This window comes from Agelaius tricolor, unplaced genomic scaffold (genome assembly GCF_023055355.1).
Source record: "Agelaius tricolor isolate 1412-34295 unplaced genomic scaffold, bAgeTri1.0.p SCAF_10, whole genome shotgun sequence".
Lineage (NCBI taxonomy): Eukaryota > Metazoa > Chordata > Aves > Passeriformes > Icteridae > Agelaius > Agelaius tricolor.
This window is the reverse complement of record NW_027269270.1, coordinates 25,101,224-25,123,054: the sequence shown is the minus strand read 5'-3', so window position 1 is coordinate 25,123,054 and position 21,831 is coordinate 25,101,224. Positions and strand designations below refer to the sequence as shown.

Genomic DNA, 21,831 nt, shown 5'->3' with positions numbered 1-21,831 from the left:
AGCACTGTGATACAAGCTTTTTTCTTTTCCCAGTGACCCTTTCACTGCATCGTTCAAGCCACAGGAAGTGGCTGTAAAGTTCACATATAAAGCAGTAGTTGATGATACCCAGTGTTCTCAAGAAGTTATCAACAGTGTCCCTGAAGTATTTGCTTTAGCTGCATGGTGTTAGCTGATGTAATCAGCTGGGGGGAAAAAGCCATATATATATGTATAGATATAATAGATCAGATTGAAATATAAATTCCGTTCCCAGTGAATTGCATGTTTAACAAAGGCCATTTCCCTTGAACAAAGTGGCATTTAAGAACATTAAGTGCTTGAATGGTAGAGTACATATTTTTAGTACTTACCATGAGTATAGTATTATTTGAAATAGAATAGTAGGGGCAGGGGGTTGAATTGGCAAAGAAGCATTGTGCCCTTTCTTGTATGATCCTGCAGTTGCAAATATCACTTCAGGGGACTCTTGATTTGCATAATGCCTACTATGAAGGGAAAGCAAGAGAGCTTACTGATGGGGAAAAAAGGATTAAGTGGTGCGTCTCAGTCAAAATCTATTAGTGTCTTTTCTCCCTTTATATCATTGGCTCGAGTCAAATTGAGCAGTCAAGCATGCCTGGAGGTGTGGCTGTCCTGGGATGATTGTGCCCAGGGAGGGATGTGCCTCTCCCGGCGCTGCCCCCACCCCCTGGCAGCAGGGGCTCAGCGGGTTGCTGTGTGTGAGTCACAGATAGCGCACTCGCGTAGATAAAGTATTTTAGAGTAGGGGAGACCGCCAGTTCAGATCGGAGCGTTACCTTGCTCCTGCTCCCTCTGGGATACTAAGCAGCTGTTCACAGCAGTCCCCCGATGGGAATTGAGTCCCTGCTCCATCTGTTTTTCATGCAAACCCTTGCTGCTTCACAGGGCTGTTGCTGCTCCCTGTAGGGTGGGAATCCTCACTGTTTCCTTTTCCCCACCATTTTTAAGAGAGTATGGCTTTTGAGATGACTTTTTGTTTTTAAGCCACATTAAGAAGTTTTGACACTGTGGGTAGATGCTTCATAGTATCCTGTCACATTTTTCCATTTATTGACTCAGCCTTCTCTGCTCCCCCTTTACAACCAGGCATATTTCTACAGCCAGGTTAGGGATATGGTCCATGCTCTGCCTTCTCACAGGCTAGATCATCATGGAGGCTTATATGAGCCTTTCTTTGGAGAAGTATTACTGCAGCTGTGATAATCTGTTTGTAGGCAGACAAGTTTCGGTTTGTTTTTAATTAGATCAATGAGTGTAGCTGGAAAATCTGGCAGGTTTTTGAACATGTGAGCTGCTGTTTCAGAACTGAAGACAGACAGATGTGTTCTAAAGCTTATCTGATTTTTCTGGCTACACCAATTGATCTAATGACTGATATTACCTTTTTCTTGCAATTTTCCCCTTTCCTAATTTCTCTGAGGTTGACATGTACAAGCCTGCACCCACCCAGCTGTGCTGGAAGAATAGTTAATTGAAGAACAACAGGAATGGGCTTAACAAAATTGCACTGGACTTGCTGCTGCTTACTTACATGACTTCCCTCTACTGGTCAGCAGCGGAATAGTTCAAATATACCCTGTCCTCATTTGCTAGAAGTTAATGGTTCTCCCTTGGTCCAAGTGCTTGGGGTGATTCTCTCCTCTTTGCCTTTGTTCTCTCCTCTTTGTCAAAGCTCTCGCTAGAAGTGTTATGTGTATTAGCTGAACTAGGAAATCCTCAGTACCACCAAGGTGCGCAGGAGGAATTAATTACATGTTTGCAGAAGACTTAAAAGGGAGCCATGAAAGAGGCAGGGAGCTAAAGTAAAGGGAGAAGGTAATATTAGACAAACAATAAATATCAGAAAACATATAACCTTTGTGCTACACTTAGAGACGAACTGCCTTGCTATTTCTCTTGAACAGTTCCACTTGCAATTAATGGATTCTTAAGTAGAGTTATAAAGAAATTGAGCTACATGGATACAAAATAAAGATAGCTGTGTCAGTATTCAGGACTAGAGCTCAGTTTCCAGAGTGTTTGGCAGCTCTGAGTGAGGACAGATTAAATACTTGAGCTTTTTTTTTTCTGGACCATGACCACCCAGTCCTGAAGAATCATTGAGAGCTCAGGGCTGCTCAGGATGCACTGGCTGCTGCCACAGCATGAGCTGCACAGGCTGGGGAAACACTACAGCCACAGCCACTTTCCCTGGTGCATCATTTGTATATACACGAGAGGTTTGGCCTAGGGGAAGCAGGAGTAACTCTGCCTGTACTCCCACAGAACTGGGGGAATCCTCACTGAGTGAGTCAGCTCTAATATTGTCCTGAGATTTGGCACAAAGCATGTGAATAAAGGAAAGAAGTGAAAATCTGTGGGTGAAGGAATCTAGATGGACTGTATCCCAGAGTCTCTGAGAACCAGCTAATGAACAACTCTAATTACCTTTGTAAATATCAGGGACCTTAGGCAAACCCCCAGTGCCATGAATTGCAAAGGTAATAGAAAACTGTTAGTGAGAAAGCAGGCTCATTTCTGCCCTGCTAATTGAGTCACTGTTAAGCTACAGAAGTGCAATGCACTGAAGTCCCACAAGTAGCTTGAGTAAGTCTGTGTGGGAAATGTCAGTTGGATTTGGGGATCAGACAGAACATCTGTGAGCATGCGGGCCCACAATCGCTAGAGAAAGCCTGGGCCTTCCACATTCAACCAAGCACATCAATGGGGTGTTAAATCCTGCTCTGTCTGTAAAATTTGGCAGCCAGGGCCATACTAGAGAGTGAAACCAGGAGAAACAAATGGGATTGACTCGACTGTGCTTTCAGTTACAGCAATGGAAACTCATTGAAACAAATCTGTGTCAGTATTAATATGCAGGAAGATCTGAATTAATAATTGAGAGGCAACATATCACATACCCTGATGAAATGAAAGGTGGTTCAGCTGAGCTGACAGCTGAGCCAAGACCTAATGCTGAGCAGGGAGAAATCAAACATAATCACTTTTTGCACAGAGTTAGAGCTGCAGATTCTCAGCTGGTTAAAAATGTAGCTTCACTCGTCCATACATCTAAAGCAAAGAGGGTGGTATTGGTGTCTTAAATAATCTTGTGATGTGTAAATAGAAATTGGCTTGGACAGGAAGGCTGCTGTAGAGATTGAAACCTGGCTAATGGACTGTGAACATTGGGCAATTGTTGATGGGAACAAACAGGGCTATGGGGAGGAGTTGTTTGGGACGCCGCAAGCAGTAATGCAAGGTTTGGCTTTATTTAATATCTTCATTAATGACCTTGGAGAGAGTGCAGTCAGTGTGTTAATTAAATGAGCAGAAGATATTAAACTGGGAGGTGTGTCAAAAAAACAGCCACTGGTATAGGACTAATGGAAAATGACCTGAGGAGGTTACAAATGTACAGAGGAAATAACAAGGTGAGAGGCAACATGGGGAGAAAATAAAGCAATCCTGAGGAAAATAATCAAAAAGCAGCTATTTAGAGGGTGGGAGAATTTGGAAAGCAGTAAGACTATAAGAGAGTGAATGGAGTTAGCAGATGGCAAATTGGGCCCAGTTTTTACTTTTATTTTTATTACTTCTTTTTTCACCACTGCAGTTACACCTTTGCAATTCTCAGTCTAAATGCAGCACTGTGGGCTGGCACGAGGCTGCTGCATGACTTGTGCTGGTAATTCACCAGAACAAGCAGCTCTGAGGCCATCCAAAACCTTAAGGCTGCTTGCTCCAGTTTGAGATCAGGGGGCAGTGGGAGCTGTGCCCCCAGACAGCCCCAGACCAGTTACCATCAGCTGAAGCCCAGTACAGCCCAGTGCTCCAAACAATCATCTGAACCCAGAGTGATTAATGTCAGTTTTAAAGGGCCATGATTATGCCTCTGGTGAATTTGTCTGAGTACTGGAGCACGCTGAGCCTCTCTAGTAACACTCTGTGTGCGTGGGGCACCCAGGAAGGGCATTCACCAAGGCACAGGAGCGCAGTGAGGAGACAGTTTACACCTTCCCACACAGCTGAGATCATGTCTGCTATATCCTGTGCATCAGCTATATTGGGAAGCAGTTGGGGCAGCCTTGAATTCCTCTTTTGTGTCTGGACACCACGTCATGGGTGTTGCCATCCCCAAATCATAGGCAAGCTGGGGCTAAATTGCAAGCTTTAGGCTAGACACCTGCACTTGCCAGTGGGAAGAATTTCCATGACCTCCTCAGACTTCAGTTTCCAGTTCAGAAAAATGCTTCAGTTTGCCTTACTATTACATGCAGTTTGTTTTGCCATCTTACTTATGTGCTTGAAGTCAGAGATGTGCCAAAGTATCCTTCTGACAATGGTCCTTTATGCTGCCAGCTCTGAAGGGTTTTATAAGTTTACAATGGCAGTAATATAACTTCACTCCCTCCTAAGTGCAAGGATAAAATAGCTATTTTCAAACAGCTATAAATAACTTTAGCTATTCATTTTCTGATAATTGGATGTTAGTTCTATTGTCAACCTGAGCACATCTACAGATGCTGCCGTCATTTGGGGGTTGTTTAATTTATTTACCAATAACAGTGAACAAAGAATCTCCAGTCTAAAAATATGGTAAGCTTTCATCCAAAAAGAAAACGCAATCATAAGTTTAGTGTCCCAGTGGGATTTTTTTGTATCTCTTTTTGAGATGAATAACCTTCTTATATAGAAAATAGGTTCCTCATCTGTACATCTACACTTCACTGTAAATCCTGCAAACAGCCTTATTGAATTCATCAGGAAAAAGCTCAATACATAAACCCTGGCCACTGCTTCCTTTGACTCCATGTAGGCAGAGCTTAAGAGGTTTTATAAAAGCATCAGGTGAGATAGTTTGCTTGGCATAAGACACTAAGCAAATTTTAAAGAAAAATCAGAAAGAGGAGTCATTCAAGTCTTAAAAATCACTCCTAGCTTGGAGTAAATACATGGGTCTCATAAGGTCTTCCTGGCAACTTTCCATCTTTCCAGGGTTATTTGTAATTCTTTGCTCAAGAGGCACAGCAGTGTTGTGGCATCCAGTTGATCAGAAGAAAGGGAGCATGTGGGTGGGCCAGACGTCATGTATTTTCTCAGTTATTGCCAAAAGAGGTTATTTTAGTTGTATGGTTTATTTTGTTGAAATGTAATTATTATGCTAATTATTCCCAAATTTACTGATTAATTATAATTCTGAGATCTCTGCCCTGGTACTTCCAGAGATGTACAAGCTTTGGGAAATGTTTCATAATATTAATATATTTCCACAGCCCTGAGTCATTTGGCTAATGTTCCAGCAATGCAAAAAGTAACATCCTTTAACAAGGAGGCATGTCTAGCTCCATGGAACAGCTGATCTGCATCAAAAAGGCATTTTGCTCAATCTGATTTCACTGCAAGAAGCAAATGGCTTAAAAGGAGCACAAAAGAACCTAAATGTTGATCTTGGTTTCATTACATCATTGCACAATTCCCTTATCCCTCCGTTTTCCTGGGGAATGAGGGGGCGTAATGGCCATCCCACTGTTGCTACAGGAGGTCTGTTGGATGCTGTTACAAGGGAAGTTGGAAAGGTTGCCTCAATTCTTTTAGGGATAATTGTGTGGCAAAGTTCAGCAAGAGTGTTGTCCTTGATTTCTGCAGCGGAAGGATGAGGGATGCACAAGGGCTTCATTTGGATATACTGAGAGGAATCGGTTGGCTACAAAGTTGCTGTCTGCTCCCTGGACCCTGATTTTAGACCTTCTGCCATGTTCACAGTGGATGACGAGGGTTAGCAGTGATTGAAGTTCTTACCCCTGCTTCCTTCATGCCTGCACTCATCCTGGGGTGAAGGAAAGGGGAAGATTTCTCTGTAGTACACTGGGACGTTCAACATTACAAACAAAATTCCAAGGTGGAAACCTAAAGCTGTGCAGCCCTGGCACAGGCAGCACGTCTCTGATCAGCCATGGAAAGGTGTGCACTGCATTGTTCAGCCTCTTCAGAGGCTAAAGTGGTGGTAACCATAAAAACTGAAAAAAAATGTTTGAAGCTGCCCAGGGAAGATTCCCCAACTTTTTCTTTTCTACTTTTTTAAAGAGGAAAGTGTCATGGGTGGGAGGCAGAAGAAGTGAAATTATACCTGTTTACAGAGAAATAGTGGAGGAGCTGTGAGGCTGGAGGATATTGTCCTTGCTTACTGACTTCATTGGGATTCTGGTGCTGCATAGCTGGTGAAGATTAACCTACAAAACTCCTGGGAAACTTGCTGACTCTTCCTCCACAACCCTCAAAATAGAAAGATCTGGAGCTCAGAGAGAATGTTGAGCTCTGAATAGCTGAGTGCTTTCTACATGAGCAGATTAAGGAAATCTTGCCATCATATGTTACCCTGTGGGAACTACATTATGGCCCTAATTTTAGTATGAGTTGTACGAGTATCAGAAGCTTTTAGAAGTATAATTTTCACTTAGCTTCTCAAAAATATATGGACTTCCTTTTAATTGTGAGTGGGGAGATGCCCATCTACTTTTTAAATCAAGTTTTGAAATTTTCATGACTGCATATTGGAAATTGAAACATTTGATCTGTTTATGTGTGTAAGAAATGTTTACACAGCTTATACTTGCAGCTGTGGGATGGGAGTTGGGAGTAGTACTGGAAGTCCCATACTGTTACGTGTAAAGATGTTTTGATACATCTGGGAGAAAGTAAGCAAGTTGGTCAGTGGATAATGACTTAATGATTTGGAGCAGAGGTAGAATTTGGGGAAGTAGTGGCAAGGTCTTGCTAGAGAAAAATGAATAAGTGGAAAATCTGAATGATGACTTAGGCTAAAAATATCAATGGAGAAATCTGAACAAAGTTAAATGTATGCATATGCTACAACAGTCATGTTTAATACAGCCAGAACTGAGCTGTAACTGGGAGAAGCAGCCTGTGAGTGCTCTGCCTATGGTGTGACCCTTCTTCTCAGACTCCTCCACTTCTAATGCACACTTGCATGAGTGTTCAGATTGTTCATATAATTCCATAAATATTGAAATATTCAGGATTCTGCTGTGCTTGGCATGGACGTGCAATTCACCAACAAGAAGACTGGATCTCTTGGTTAGTTGACAGATCACATATAAGGGAGCAAGCTGCTGCTCTTTTACAGTCTGTTAAAGCCATAACCATCGTAGGCCATCTGAAAACATCCCTCCTTGACAAAGCAGAGTTCCTGCATCAGAGATTTTTTCCAATTATATTAGTCATACACCAATGCAGCCTGAAGGCTGTGTAAGGTGTCATTTAAAGAAAGCAGTTAAGCTGGGCTTGCTTTTGAGTGATCCACTTGGCTGTGTTAAAGCATGCTGGTGGCTTTCCTTCTGCTAGCAGGGCCTTGAACTGAGGTTAGTGGTGAACAGACCAAAAGAAACAAATTATATCAGCTGTGCCAGGATGTCATGGCTCATAATGTGAGGGAGGAAGCAGGTAAAAGAAATAATTGTTAGTTGAATGGAATACTTTTCCTAAGTGCCTTCCACAGGTTTTCACATTAGCTCAGTCTGGCCTCACTTTTTACGTGGAATATTATGCTTGCACAAATACCAGAAGCTTCTTTCTTCTCAAGGTAGGAGAAGAAAGGGGAGGTAGGAGGTAGGACCAAAATGAGGGCCTGAAATGCATTTTCCTTGGTGTTTGGAATACATTTTGTGTATGGCATGGAGATTTTGCCACAACTAATTTGCAGCAGTGAGCATTGATCAGGCTTTTGGTTCTTTCTGCTTACTGAGCAGACAGTTGTAAAAGGTTGTAGTTGCTGGCAAGAGCAGTCAGTAGTGTTTGATATGGGAGGAAGCAGACAATAAGTGGAAGATATAGGCTGAGTGTCAGGAAAAGTGTCATTGGAAGGGTCCGGAGGTGCTGAGATGACTGACAGATCTATTGCCCTGGAGGGTGCAGGATGGTGGTGCAGGAGGGCTCAGGTTGCAAAGGCAAATCTCTTTTCCTTCCCTGAAACCTCTGGTGAGCTCTAGTGCTGGCTGGGCTGCTTCAGTCAGCTTTGCTGCTGCAGCCACTGACAAGTCCCTGCAAAAGCACCAAAGGACTGTCCCTTCCAGGAGGACATGCTGGGCGTTGTCTTCAGGAAACACTTCTTGGCCCTGGTCATACTGGGGACCTGGCTCAGGGGGGGCTGAGGGGATGAGACACTGGCAGGAGTTGGGCTGGGAGCCAGGGTCTGGTCTGTGTTGGGTTTTGTGACAAGCTGGTGACAACCTCAGTGACAACTCTCACCTTTCCCATTGGGACTGATCAGTACTGCTGAGACCATCCATGGGTGCAGCAGGATGTTCCATCCCACAGGAGCTGCAGTGAGTTCAGGCTGTCAGTAGGCTCTGATCTCAATGGCATGACCCACACAGCAATGAGGAAATGCCTTCCAAAGGGAAAGTTATTGGCCATCTCTGTACTGTCACTGTGAAGAGCTGTGGGATGAGAGCAGGGGTTAAAACTCTGAGTAAAGCAGCACAGGAATCGACCCAGAGAGATTTAACTGCAGCCTCTTCTCCTGCAGTGAATGCATGAGTGTGTCTGTGTACATCTCTAAATTTCACTGCTGCCTAATTTCCCTTCTACAAAATATCAACTAATTTCTAGTGCCAAGGAACCTAATCATCTGTTTATTAAAATGAGACAGACAATAAGTTTGTGGGGGGAAATGTTAAAGCAGTGCGCATTGATCATGCTGATTTAGGACAGTACTGCCACTGCAGCATTTCCAGACACAAATTATTTGTGGCTAATTGTATTATAAATTCCACTAAGCCATTTTATGAGGTATTTACTTTAGATATAAACCCTCCATCCAAAATAAAACCAAAAAGAGCAAATGACCGGTTGTGGTGTTTTTCTTAAGTAAGTACTACATGAACATAAGAAGAGAGAGAAGGAAAAATGCAAATCATGTTAATTAATTGCTAAATCTGTTGTAATGGGCTAGTTTTTAATGCTGTGTAACATGTTAAAACTCATACAGATTTTCCATCCCAAAGCCAAAGAAGTTGAGTCCTGAAGTCTTTGTCCTCATATCAAGATGGTCCTGAGCTATTGCAGGTCAGGGTTTTCATCTCACTAAGTTTCAGAGGTGGCAATCCTGTCATGCCATGAATCTTAACCAACCAGACAAGGCCTGGATGCTGGACCAGAGAAAGTCAAGGGAGTCCAGAGAAACTGTGGCAGTGGTACTCAGCCTCTTCATCTTCCTTCCTGCTGTGGCCATGGAGTTATGGTGCCAGCAGAGGGTATCCCAGTCTAGGAACATCAGTAGGAAACGGCAGCCATCGTGTACGGTGTGAACGCCTGTGGGGCTCACCAGAGAGCAACTCCCCCAAATATTTGGTGGTAGTACTTAGAAAAGTGCCTTTTTACAGGGAATCTCAAACTGTTTTTCTCAAGCTGGGTCAGAAGACACAGAGGCACAGAGCAGTTAATTGGATTTCCCAAGGAAGCATAGCAAGCACTGGAGGACTGAGGCTGGCTTCCCTGTTTCCCAGTCTCCAGCACAAAGCTGCAGACTGTTGGCCACACTACTTTAATATTTCTTTGGGTGATTGCGAGCAAAGCATGACATTTCCTTTTTTACTTCCATATTGAAGGGCACAAATTCTCATTTCTTGAAAGTATTTGTCACTTAGAGCATGCCTATACAAATTCTCTCATTGGTTCCTACAAGTGTTGTGCTATGGGATCAGTTTAGGGAGTCCAGGCAGGGGGAGATTGCAGTCATACCAGGAGGGGGCTGGGTCTTCTCCAGTTTTCATGTATGAGATGTTTCAGGCAGTGCTTATTTCTGAAAACGTTATTTGGTGGTTCAGCAATTGGGAAATTTCTTTGCCAGGGTAGCTTTGGCACAGGAAAGCTTTTCCTTCTAACATCTTGTATGAAATTGGGAGTTGTAAGCTCCCAAGGTAGCTGTAGCTGTCAGTCTGCTGATTAGAAGAAAACATTTTCTTTTCTTCCTCCTCCTCTCCCCCTCCCCATGCAGTAAAATGATTTGATTACAAAGAAATAGGGAGATAAATGTACTGCCTGTGGTCTTGTCTTTGAGCCCAGGGTAGCTGATCCTTTCAGTGCTCACAGCTGGGATGTGGATGAAGCCTGACTGTGCAGCAGGGAGCCCACTGCTGTCAGGTCACCCTGCTGCTGGGGCTGGGCAGGACAGAGCCTTCCCCAGAAACTTCCACCTGCACCTGCCCTCAGGCAGAGAGAGATTTCTCACCCTACTGAGGGAGCCACTTTACCTGAAGTTCAGTGGGTCAAGTAAAGCTGAAGGAGCTGGGTAGTTCATGGATTCAAGCATTAGTTAATTAGTTCTCACCTTGCCCTGAGCTGGGTCAGGCATGAGGGGTTTGTCTCAAGGGGGACCTGAGGTGAAGTGGTTCCTCTCTTAAGCAGCATCAGATCATGCCAGAACTACCATTAGGGCCCAGGACTAGCTGGCTCATTAGACCTCTCCATCTCTGCTCCTGATGGAAGAGATGCTCATACTCTCTTAAATGTGCTGCTAATTAAATGTTCCCTGAAGATAAGGATGCTGTAGCAGCATGCCTAGTGTTGACTCCCAGATCAAAGGAGTGAGTTCCCTGCACAACAGCCATTAAAGGCGCACTTTGGAGTGACATAGACCAGAGATAGGCATAAGAAATTTAAGCCGGGGTTAGGTGAAAAAACTGTGATAAAAGTATCTCAGACAAATTCACAGAAATCAGATGACTGTGAGGAAAGAGAAAGTTCCATAGAATTATTGCACGCATACACACAAAGTGTGATTTTATCCTTGCACATAGGTAACAGCTGGCATAGCAATGGTCTTTAATCTGGGGAGAGGGGAACATCTGCTTGTGGGTGGGAAGAGGGGAGGGAGAAAAAAAAGCATTTCTAAATTTTTCTGGTAAAACGGGCATTTGTCGTTCTAATTTTTTATGTTATTGTTTCCAACAATTGTTACGTGGTTGTTAAATTTTTTAAAGTAATTTTAGATTTTCCAAAAGTGACCATGATTTGTTACTTATACTGTAGCTTACAGAAGTGACACACTTAATATCGGGGGGTCCAAACCTGGATATCTACCAATGGAGATGGAGATCAGGTAAATGCACACCTGCTCTTCCAAAGAGGAAAAGGTTGGCACCGTTTGGCACCTGCTTTGAGAGGGAGCCACAGGCTGTACCATGAGCATTTTGGACGAGATTAGAGCTGAGCCATGAGCATTTTGGATGAGGTTAGAGCTGAGCCATGAGCATTTTGGATGAGGCTAGAGCTGAGTGCTGCCGGTAATCGCCAGCCTTCGTGTAGGCCCAGCATGGCTTTGTGTGACAGTGGTGTTCAGACACACCATCCACCAGGAGACTCCGTATCCCTGGAGAGGGCTCTGGCTCTATCCCCAGCAGTAGCTGAGCACAGGGCAGCTGAAGGACACCCGGCAGGAGCTGTGGTCCCCAAGCGCAGCCCGTAGCGAGCGCGAGGTGCCAGCTTGCTCTCCCAGGCAGAGGGAAGGTGGTGGTGGCCGCAGCAGAGTCCGTGCTGGAGAAGGCAGGTGAGAGGGAGGTGCCTGCAGGTAGAAAAGAGTAATTGTGTGGCACTGTGGCCATGCCTGTCATCTCCTCTTCTCTTTTACAGACACTTAACAAGAACAACTTGATACCAGACGACAGAACCAACTTCTATCCACTGCAGCAAACCAATGTGTACACGACAACCTATTATCCCAGTACACTGAATAAATATGATTACAGGCCCGAGGCCTCCCCTGGAAGGACCTTTACCAACAGCTGATGATGGACAGATCCTATGGGACTGGATGACTTCCTATATGATTTTTTTTTAAAATTGATTTTATGGACCAAATACCGGCCCAGCTTCTAGATGTAAATATTGTACAGTAGGGTCTTTTTTTTTTCCTCTGGTTAATTGTGTTTCTTGTAAACAGCACATCTCCTTACAAGGACAAGGATTCAAATGGACCATTCTGCAGAGCTTTTGTGGATATTTGTCTGGAGATGGCTCTTCTACTGCAACTGTTTATGGCTGGAAGGTCAGCATGCTGTCCAAGGCTGAGGTCGTTGAGGAAGGGGCTGTGTGCTGGGCTCCAGGCCACTAAGCAGCCACACACAACACATGGGAGCACTCCAAGAAGGCAAGAGGTGGCCTCCTGGAGCAGGGCTGGATGCATCATTCCTGAGCCAGGACAACAATGGTGTGCTAGATGACATACAGCTCATGGGACAGGCCAAACAGAATTCCATCACACCAACAACTTGAAGAACATTTTCTTTTTCCTTTTCTTTAATTTTTATTTTTGATTTTTTTTATGTTTCTGAAAAAAAAAAAAAAAGTAGTAACTTTCTAGGGCAGTGTTCCCTGTATCTTCAAGAGAATCTTTTCATATTACAGGAAATACTCTCTGCAGCCTTCTTTGGTAATATGCAGTTCAGCTGATGAGAAACAACACACAAACGAAGTGCATTATCCAAAGAAGCTTTCCAGAATGTTTCCAGTCTTAATTAAAAGAAAATTATACAGGCAGTGAGACACTGAGAAAAGTAAATGTTGGAATAACATTGGAGACATGAACTTGGAGTGCCTAACAAACAAAGATGTTTATATCACTGGAAAAAGAGATGTGATGATTGCCGCACAAGAGCCATGGGCTTCTTTTCTTTCTTCTTTTTTCTTTTTTTCTGAGACAGTATTAACTCTTCTTGTTCTAGGTTTGATCCTGATTGTGTCTGCCAGGAGAGGCAACTTTAGAGGCCGCGCTCTTCTTGTGGGAAATCACCTTGCTTTGGGCTAATATTTCCTCTTGTTTTATTGTTGGGTTTTAGTTCATATACTTTCAAAAAATGAGGGATTCTGACTTTGCAGGGGGAAGGTATTTTTTTAAGGAATGTTTCCATAGTCTGACATGACCCAGAAAGTCTGCTGCACATTCTTACAGGGTCTTCCACTCAGTACTCTATGAAATAGTAACACAACTGAGTAAAGCGCGTTGCCAATATTTCTTTATTTTTTCTGAGAAAAACAACCCAACAAACAAATGCTGCTGCAGTTATTGAGGTAAATTGGAGCGGTGGCATTATTAAACAGTATATCCAGCCTTGAAATGTAATTTTGTGTATGTGTGTGACTGTGTCTATAAGAACTGTATTAGTCTGATGCAGAAGCCATGTTGTCTACAACCAGATGTTTGTCTGACATAATTGTTTGGCAAAAAGGAAACTTATTGCTGGTGCTTAATGTACAACTACATCCAGTGTGTTAGCAACGTGAACAAGTTCACCGCTGTTACCATTCAGTGTTTCTAAATATTTATGATGAACTCCTGATGCTAAGTATTTTAGAATGTCGCAATACTGAGCATGAGATAAAAGTACACCCTGAAATACGCATGAGCTCCACGTGGTCCTGAGCTTGGCTTTGTTGTCCGCACCTTCCCCGAGCAGTGCCCGGCCCCGGCTCGGTGTGCTCCCAGCAGTCCTGTCTGTCCCCGCTTGGTTTCGGATTTCGCTGTGAGCCGACATCGGTTGTTTCTCAGTGCTGTTCCTTTGCAGTTGCTTGTTTGGAAGCCCAGCTTGGGCCGTGTACTCAGCTCTTTCACGTAGGCAGCTGGTAGGAAAGCCTGTGCTACTTGTGACAAGTATATTGCTTTTCCTGCGAGGAAGAGCCCGACGTGACTCTGCAAGCCTGTGTGTTATGGTGGTTTGACCAGAGGGCAAGTATACAATAGCCTCCCATTTTTAAATTACTTTGTTTGACTTCAGTTTGCAGTGATTGAAAGCTGTAGGGATATTTGTAATAAAGTGGGGTTACTAGCACTGCTGCAAGGACACCTTAGGCTCAGCGGTGCCCACCATTTTCAGGAGCTGCTTTTCTTATTTAGCAGCCCACCCTGTTTCTGCTCAGGTGAAATAGATGGGGCAGAGGGAGAGAGAGAGAGAGATGCCCTTATAACCAGATTTTAAGCAGCAGAGTGAGGAGCTGATGCAGACCTAGAAGAATGTCTGAAGCAGCTGCTGCAGCTCTCCAAGCTGGCACAGTGGTTCAGCAGCCCTGAACCCTCAGCAGCACAGCCAGGCAAGAGCAGCTGGAGCAGAGCAGGATCACCAGGCAAGCAGGAGAGCACTGGTGGCAGGCAGCCTTCAGGGAGGCTCTTCCCAGGCCCTAAATCCCATTTGAGGAGTGATGACTTCGTGCCTTGTGCAATAAGGAGTTCACTCTGTCTCACTGAATTTCCACATGCCCCTCAGCAATATTTAAAATCCTGACTTAATGTAGTTCTAACAAGTATGTAGCCCAAGGGTTGGAAATCATTTCATTAGACTATCAGGATGGGATTTCCCAGCTTTAATTTATGTGATTCAGGAGAAAACACTGGCTCCCAAGATAATTTCAGCGATTTTAAAATCAAAATCATCTCTGAGCTTCCCCATCAGAAGATACCCTGTATTAACACACTCTGCAATTACCATGCACGTGGCAAGATTGCAGCTGGAGTCTGAGGGAATGCAAGCAAGTCAAACCTTGCAATTATCTCAGTCTTCTCTTTTTCCTTCTCTTTTCCCCTCTCCCCTTTTAATTTTTTTTTCCATTTTTGGCTTCACGGAATAACATGATGTAAACTGATTTCTTTTTTGCAGAGTACCATATGAAATTATTTAAATGTTCAAGTGTTCAAGTCACCAAGATGGGTGATTATTGCCATTGTGCTCAGGAGGTGGATATTTTGTAGGCTATTGGAGGGCAGATGCTATGAGGGTGGTGCATGTGGTTATAGTTTCATCAAGACATTCCTTCTTATCAGCCATCCAAATGGATTCAGCCCTTTTTCATATAATTGGCAATCACAGCAAGGGGCTGTAGTCTCCATTCGAGCAGAAAGCAGAATCCAGGAGAGAGTGAAAAAAAAGAAATCAGAACACTGTATTACTCAATTAATGTTTGCAGAGGAGTGCAGTTCTGTAAGGACGATGTTAATGCAGTGTGAGAGTTGCATTTTTTATGAGCTCTGCAATGTGTGGCAGGTTAATGACGTGATGTGCAGGGATGTTCTTGCAGTCCAGGTAATTTGGCACCTTGAGCATCAGGTCTGTAATATCTGTAGAAGTTTGAATTGCTCCTGCAGCTGGATGTTAAACTTGCTAAAATTTCCTATTCCTAATGCCATCTTAAACTGGAGTGGAAATGCATTTCCTTTGGGAGCATTTCCATTGCTTTCCAGAAAGTTCATTATGCTATATATATTTTTTTCCTTTACTTCTAAGGCAGAGAGAAGGAACCCTAGGTGGTTCCTCTGTAGGTCTGGAGACACTGTGTCTCTGCAAACCCTTTGGATAGGATTCAGGTGTACAGGACATGAAATATGATGGAAATCTTACAGCCAAGTGTGTAGTGGAAACATCTGCAATTAGGCCATTCTCTCTTTTTCCATGGAAATGGCTGCCTTTCTCCCAGCTGAGGGGCTGTGCCTGCTGCTGTTATCCAGGGATGTTGTGCCCTTGCTGTCAGGTTTTCCTTGAGCAGTTGCCAGTAACTCACAGCTCACTGACAGACGAACCACTGGAGGATCAAACCCTCACAGAGGAGGTGCTGTTGCTCTAAAGGTGCGCTTGAATGTTCAGCATATGAGCCAGGGCTGCTCTTAAATGTATGACCTGTACAGATATATAGGAGAATAACATTTATTGTCTAACCACCACTGTTCCTACTGCCTTATGTTCAGAAAATGAAGTGTTTGCTTTGAAATCAGCAGAGAGCAGGAATGGAGCCCATGTCTGATGAAGACAATTTGATGCCTCCGGTGATAATCTGCTGTTCAGCCCACCTGGAGAGAAAACTGCTGTCCATTGAGATTGATTTATTCTTTGTACCAAATGTAGCAGGGGAGAGTTTTATATATATATATATAAATATCTATAAATATATATATAAAAATGTAAATGTAAAGTTTCTGTAACAACTTACTCTTCTTTTTGTAACAGTGTATACATCTATCAGTGGATAGATATGGTATATATTTATAATATATACACACGCAATATATATATTTAGCAAATGCCTGCAGAGGAAACTTAGAATAAGAAAGGCAGTGCTGGTATTCAGATTCCACAGGGACAAACTGAAGAAAAAATCCTATAAAAATCTACTACCCTTTCCATTAGGTTTAAAAACACACTTTTGAGGTAAATGAAATATAATTTTTTAATTGAAAAATGAATTGATTTTTCTAGTTAGAAATGCTGATTCTCCCCTAAATCATTCTGGTTAAGAGTTATTAAGAAAGAGATACTTGATACTGTTTATATTTTCATAATAAGACTCCTAAATTTCTCATGTGTACAATCTATTGTTCTTGTAATTATAAGTAGGGAGTAATTGTGCAAAGAAAATTAAAATAGCAGGTAGGAGTAACAAGTCTTGTACCATTAGAGCAAAAGACATCATCTGTTAGAATGGGGAAAATGTCATTTTCCATGTTAAAGAAGTCAGTAACTGCCTTCTGAGTTATTGATCAGCTTTGCAAACCTTGCCTTACAGTCATACCAGGAGGTTTTATCTGAAGTGTAGGAAAAGAAGCCCTGTGATCCCATATATTTTGTTTTTCAGAAGGGTCCAAAAAAGCCACCAGGCCATGGAGGCACCTGGTGCCATGGGTGTCTCTGTAGCTTTCTGGAGTGTCAGTGGCCAAGGCTCTGCCCCACGCCTCACCCTGTCCCCCCTGAGCCAGCCCTCACACACAGCAGGGCACAGCACCCTCAGAGCTGCCTGGCATGGCAGAAAAATACCCAGTAAATCAGGTCTGGAGGGTTCATTCTTCTCCAACAAATCCCTTAAATGCCCTCATGACCGAAGCCTAAACTCCCAACAAATGAATCTTTCCCTTAAGCTTTTTAGAAGGAAGCTTCAGGTGGCTTCAAGAGCAGTTTGGAGGTAGCTGAGAGAGCTTTCTGTCCAACTTTGTTTTTCCTGGTTGCCAGGACCTTCAAAACTGGGCAGAAACCCCTCTGGAGCTGGGTCCCAGCGGGACTTACCCAGTCTCAGCTCTTCTGCCTGGAAATTCCTTCTTTAGAACCTTTGGGCAAAATTAATTTTATCAACGCATTAATGCTGGCTGGAGGAGCAAAACCAGCTACTCACTATTTACAGAGCCACAAACATTTGTGCTCAATAGCATTTGGTGTAAATTCAGGTCTTGAACCTGTTACTGTTTCCATTCTGCCTCCAGCCTCATCTGCAGACTCACCCCTGCTATTCAAGAGGATTCAGTGCTATAAGAGCAGCATTTGGCTTTCTGCAGGCCCAGCCATGATTTGGTTTTAAACAAATCTGGTCATGAAAGTATTAACACTGCACGCTGGTTCTGATGCCTCTGTCAGCAGGACGCTGCTGATTCTCAGGCCACGGAGTCAAGCAGAGGTCGGCGTGGATGGGCCATTAATAACTGGAGCAAAAATGTTATTAGTACCAAAATGTCAAACAATGTAAAAGCCAGCCAGCTGCACAGCAGTGTGCTTTCTTTCCATACCCCTCCTTAGACAGCATCCAGACCTGCCCCTACCTAAAAGCCATGTGCTTAATTAGGAGCATTCCCACAGAGGAAGCTTTAGGGAGGATGCATGGTATGTGAGATGGAAATTATAGGATTTAGCTTGTGGTTGAGGTGGGAGAGTGGCAGATACAATATTGGATCTTGGATACATGGGAAACAATTATGTGAACACGGAATGCTTGCCCCAAAACAATAAAACCTGGAGAGTGTTATTGGACTCTGTTGTGAAGGCACATCACCTTTCCTATGCAATCGAACTTGATGGTACTTTAGCATAAAGGTGACCTAGACTATTATCACTGCCTTTAGACACTGTGAATTTTTTTTGGGTACTCTGTATTTTTATATATTGTACAATGTAAAGAATAATTCAGAAATAAAACAGACCAACCTGACAAGCCTGTGAGTTATTTCTCCTGCGTGGCCAACGCGTGGCGGATCTGGGGCTCCTGACAGTGCTGGCAGGATGGGCCAGCAGGAATGAGGAGGAGCTTCCTCCTGACCTTTGTGGCCAATGGCCATGCAAAATCCACTCAGCTGCCTAAATTGGGATGAGGAATTGCAGCATCCATCCTGCCTCCCTGTCTGCACTTTGGCCACATCCTGAGGCCCAGGTGTGGATTATATTTGTCATGAGCTGCAGTTTCTGGGGACACCAAATTGTATTACTGGATGTAAGGCTCCCTTCCCCCATCACAGCTTCAAACATGGGGTGCCTTTCAATAAAGGTATTTCTGAGTGAGGTGCCCACTGAGGTAAGATTGAATGGGATTGAATGAAAGTCAGGGTGCCAAATCCTTGTCCAGATCTGCAGTAAGTGTCTCCCTTGTGCTCCTCAGCTCTCTGCAGGTGACACTGAGCCCCCAAGGGCACAACTGCTCTCTGTGCCAAGCCAGCAAAAAGACAGAGCCTTCAGCTGTGTATGCTCAGCTGCAATGAAATCCTGTCGCTGCTGCTGCTGCTGCTGAAGCCCTACATATTGATGCAAAAAGTTATGAAAAGCTGAGGGACATATTTTGATTGAAGGATGATCGTAGCCTCGTGTTGAAGAACGTTATAGCTCTTGTTGCATTTATTAATCAAAGTAAAGACCATGAAAAGTGACAGAGTCAGGAACATTTTAGTTTATGTTCCGATACAGCTTAAGACTTATATCGAAGTTCCATACAGAAAATTACACCATAATGTCATAAAAAATAGATTGGATTGCTAATAACCTGAAACGTGCTACACCTGCATACATAATACTTTAATCCTACTAAATCATAAGCTATCATTTGGGTGTTTTCATATTCTCAAGTGTGCATACAGGAATTTCTTTTCAATGCAGACCATTAAAAAGTAATTGAGAGGCTCAAGAACAGTAAAAACAAACTTGCTGTGAATAAGATGGATTTTTTTTTCTCAGTTAGTTTGCACGATAACACAGGGAGGTCATTTTTGAACAGTTTTGTTTTGCATCAAGACACCTCTGCATACAATTAGAGCAAAGTATTACATTGGAACCAATTTCCAATTTCCCTTAAATCTGTCTACCACCACATTTTTTTTCTAGTTGCTAATTTGACTCATTAACATAACAGCTTCACTTGTAGCATCAGTAAATTTTGTTCTCTCACCTTCACTGTTCATCCCAACTGTACCCTTTTCTCTCTTTAATTCTTAACTGTGTGGAAAACAGAAAGTTTCATTATCTTGTGGGTTCCCCATGAGGTGTGGGAGCACCCCCAGCAGCACAAGCAAAGCAGGGACCCAGGCCAGGCCGTGGAGCTGCTTGGGGGGCATAGCAACAGCTGCAGCCCCACAGACCCCCTCAAACCTGCCTTTGGTAGTGCTCAGAAGTTTGGTATAAAAAATGCAGGAAAAGGAAAAAAGCAGAAATTTCCTCATGACTTGAGTCTGGTCTCGCTGTTTCCTCCCAGCTCCCTGCCAGAGGGGCTTTGGGGACAGGCTGCAGTGACAAACCTGTCCCAGCCCTGTCACTCCATATGAAGCCCATTTGCTGGTGTTTTCTTCTCTATTAAGGGATGGAAACATCCATGGCTGGTGGGGCACTTGCCTGGGCAAGGGCACTGCCAGCACTCGGTGCTGTGGAGGTGAGGAGGGGCAGGAACTGCAGCCCAGCCCAGGTAACCCCGTGCTCATGAAAATGCTGGAGCAGGGACTCGCGTGAAGGAGCTGCAACCACCACAGAGCAGCTGAGCAGAGGTTTGGGCACCCAGGCATTATCCAGAGCAAGTTAATTTCCTCCTCTGAACAGGCACCACGTCGTGCAGATAGCATGGAAATAAGAAATATCCTGCAGCCTGATTTTAGCAAGGCTGCTGACTCTCTCATACCTGAGCCTGATATGCTGCCAGGAGCAGTGGCCAGGCAGAGCATTGTGCAGACACACTCCTGTGAAAGCAGGCAGGCTGCAGCAGTAAAAAAGGTCTCAGGTGAATCCCCTACTCCACACCCAGCACTGCTCCTGGTGCCCAGCACCCCCACCAGTGCCCCCAGTCCCCCATCACAATGTGATCACATGGCCTGGCTCTGACTCCTGAATTTCCCTCTGCCCACACAACCATTTCACTCCTCTCTCACAGCCCAGGTGGTCGTGCTGCTGTGACCAGGCAGGGGGACAGTCCCCAAGCTCAGCAACATTCCCTGTGTTGGCCTAAATCAGCACAGAGCAAGCACCTCAGTGTGTGAGAGGCAACCCTCAACTGCAAAAGCTCTGCTCCCCATGGTACCCCGTGTGTGCTTCCCCCTCGAGGGACCACACACTCAGTTACCAAAAGCTTTGGAGACTCATTGTAAACTGTTTTGCTAACAGCTGAAATGCATTCTGACATGGTTTGTTTTGTCCATTCATAAAAAAAAACACTGACAGAGTTGTCATTGCACTTTCTGTTTAAAAAAACTGAGGTTCAAATTAATCAAGAAGGTGACAGAGTTCAGCTGTTCCCAAAGGAAAAAACCCAACCACATGCACACATCCCCATCTTTGGTGAGATTTCAACCCTTCAAGCTGCTGACAATATCTCCAAACCAAACCATTCCCCTCTGGGGTAAGGACCAAACGGGGTGAGGTGATTTTGGTGTTGTGACAGAAATGCAAACCTGGCTCTTGGCAGCTGGGCAGACTCTCACCTTTTTCTGCTGCCCCAGTGTGATCACAGGCCAGGTTTATTTTGTGACCCAGCAGTTCTATCACCCTTTTTTTGTTCCAACTGGAGTTATGTTGACATCTCACAGCAACTTTAACGTGTGTAAGGTCAGCTGGTTTTCATTTTAAAACTACTAAGATTACAAGGAAACGTTGTTGTGCTGCACACCAGCCACATCCATCTGTCAGCTCCATGGTGTGGATCTCTACAGAGTATGGAAGGTGCAACTCTTTGGGTTATCGTACCAGCTGAGGCAGATCTGGAACCCAGCAACCACTTAAAGCTCCCCTTGGCTGTGGAGGAGCTGTGGGCAGTGTCTTCTGGCTGAGCAGCTGTGCTGCAGCATTGTCACCCTTCAAAATAACATCCCTGAAGATTTTCAAGGTCAAACTTCACAGTTTGTGAAAAAAGCAAAAAGTAGTCCTGGCTTTCCATCACTCTGGGGACAGTGAGGTGTGTCCCAGAGTCAGGGTTAGCATGGAGCACAGTGAACAGCAACAGGCTGTTGAGGTTCCATCCATCTAACCTTGCTGCATTCCTCTGTTTTTAAACCCCCATAGTCATTTCCTTGCTGTCATGGAAATAATGGAGCCAGCAAAAGATTGCTCCCCTCTCAAGCGCAGGGTAATGAACAGCCATCAGAAACATTTGATATTTCCATGATGTGAGGCACCAATGGCCACAGAGAAAACCATTCCCATTTTGGCAGTACTTAATTTACTGTCACGAGCAAGCGATCTGTACGGGAGAGCAGGCACAACGCTGATACACTTTTATTACCCTGCCAGGAGCCACATTATTGTTTTCTGTTTTCACATTTCTTAGCAACAACATTTTTTTGTTCATAGGTTTCTTCCTAGGAGCTTGGCTGGAATTATTTTTATGTTGTCCCCAATTTACATGCTGACTTACATCAGCCTGTCCTCGAGCGAGAGCCTTGCTTTCTGCCTGAAAGCCTCCTGGCAATTACTGCTGTCTTCTGCTGATCCATCACTCTTTGGCACTGGAGGAGATGAACCTCCTGCCTGGCAGAGCTGCCTGTCCTGGGGAGCAGCTCAGTCCCTGGCAGGCCCCACCGTGCCAGGAGCTGCTGGAGCC

General features: G+C 44.1%; 1 protein-coding gene across 5 annotated transcripts in view; it reads left to right on the top strand.

Annotated features, from left to right (window-relative positions):
* Positions 1-12,698, top strand: part of SEMA5B (semaphorin 5B) — a 264,183-nt gene extending 251,485 nt beyond the window's left edge. For 4 of the 5 annotated variants that reach the window (XM_071435281.1, XM_071435279.1, XM_071435280.1 and 1 more), the window contains one exon: positions 11,656-12,698. In XM_071435281.1, coding sequence (XP_071291382.1) covers positions 11,656-11,811 — 156 coding nt within the window. In that variant the 3' untranslated portion in view covers positions 11,812-12,698. Of the gene's footprint in view, positions 1-11,055; positions 11,126-11,655 lie in introns of all 5 variants that reach the window. The other variant, XM_071435282.1, reaches the window with a different exon arrangement.
* Positions 12,699-21,831: the final 9,133 nt, after the last annotated feature.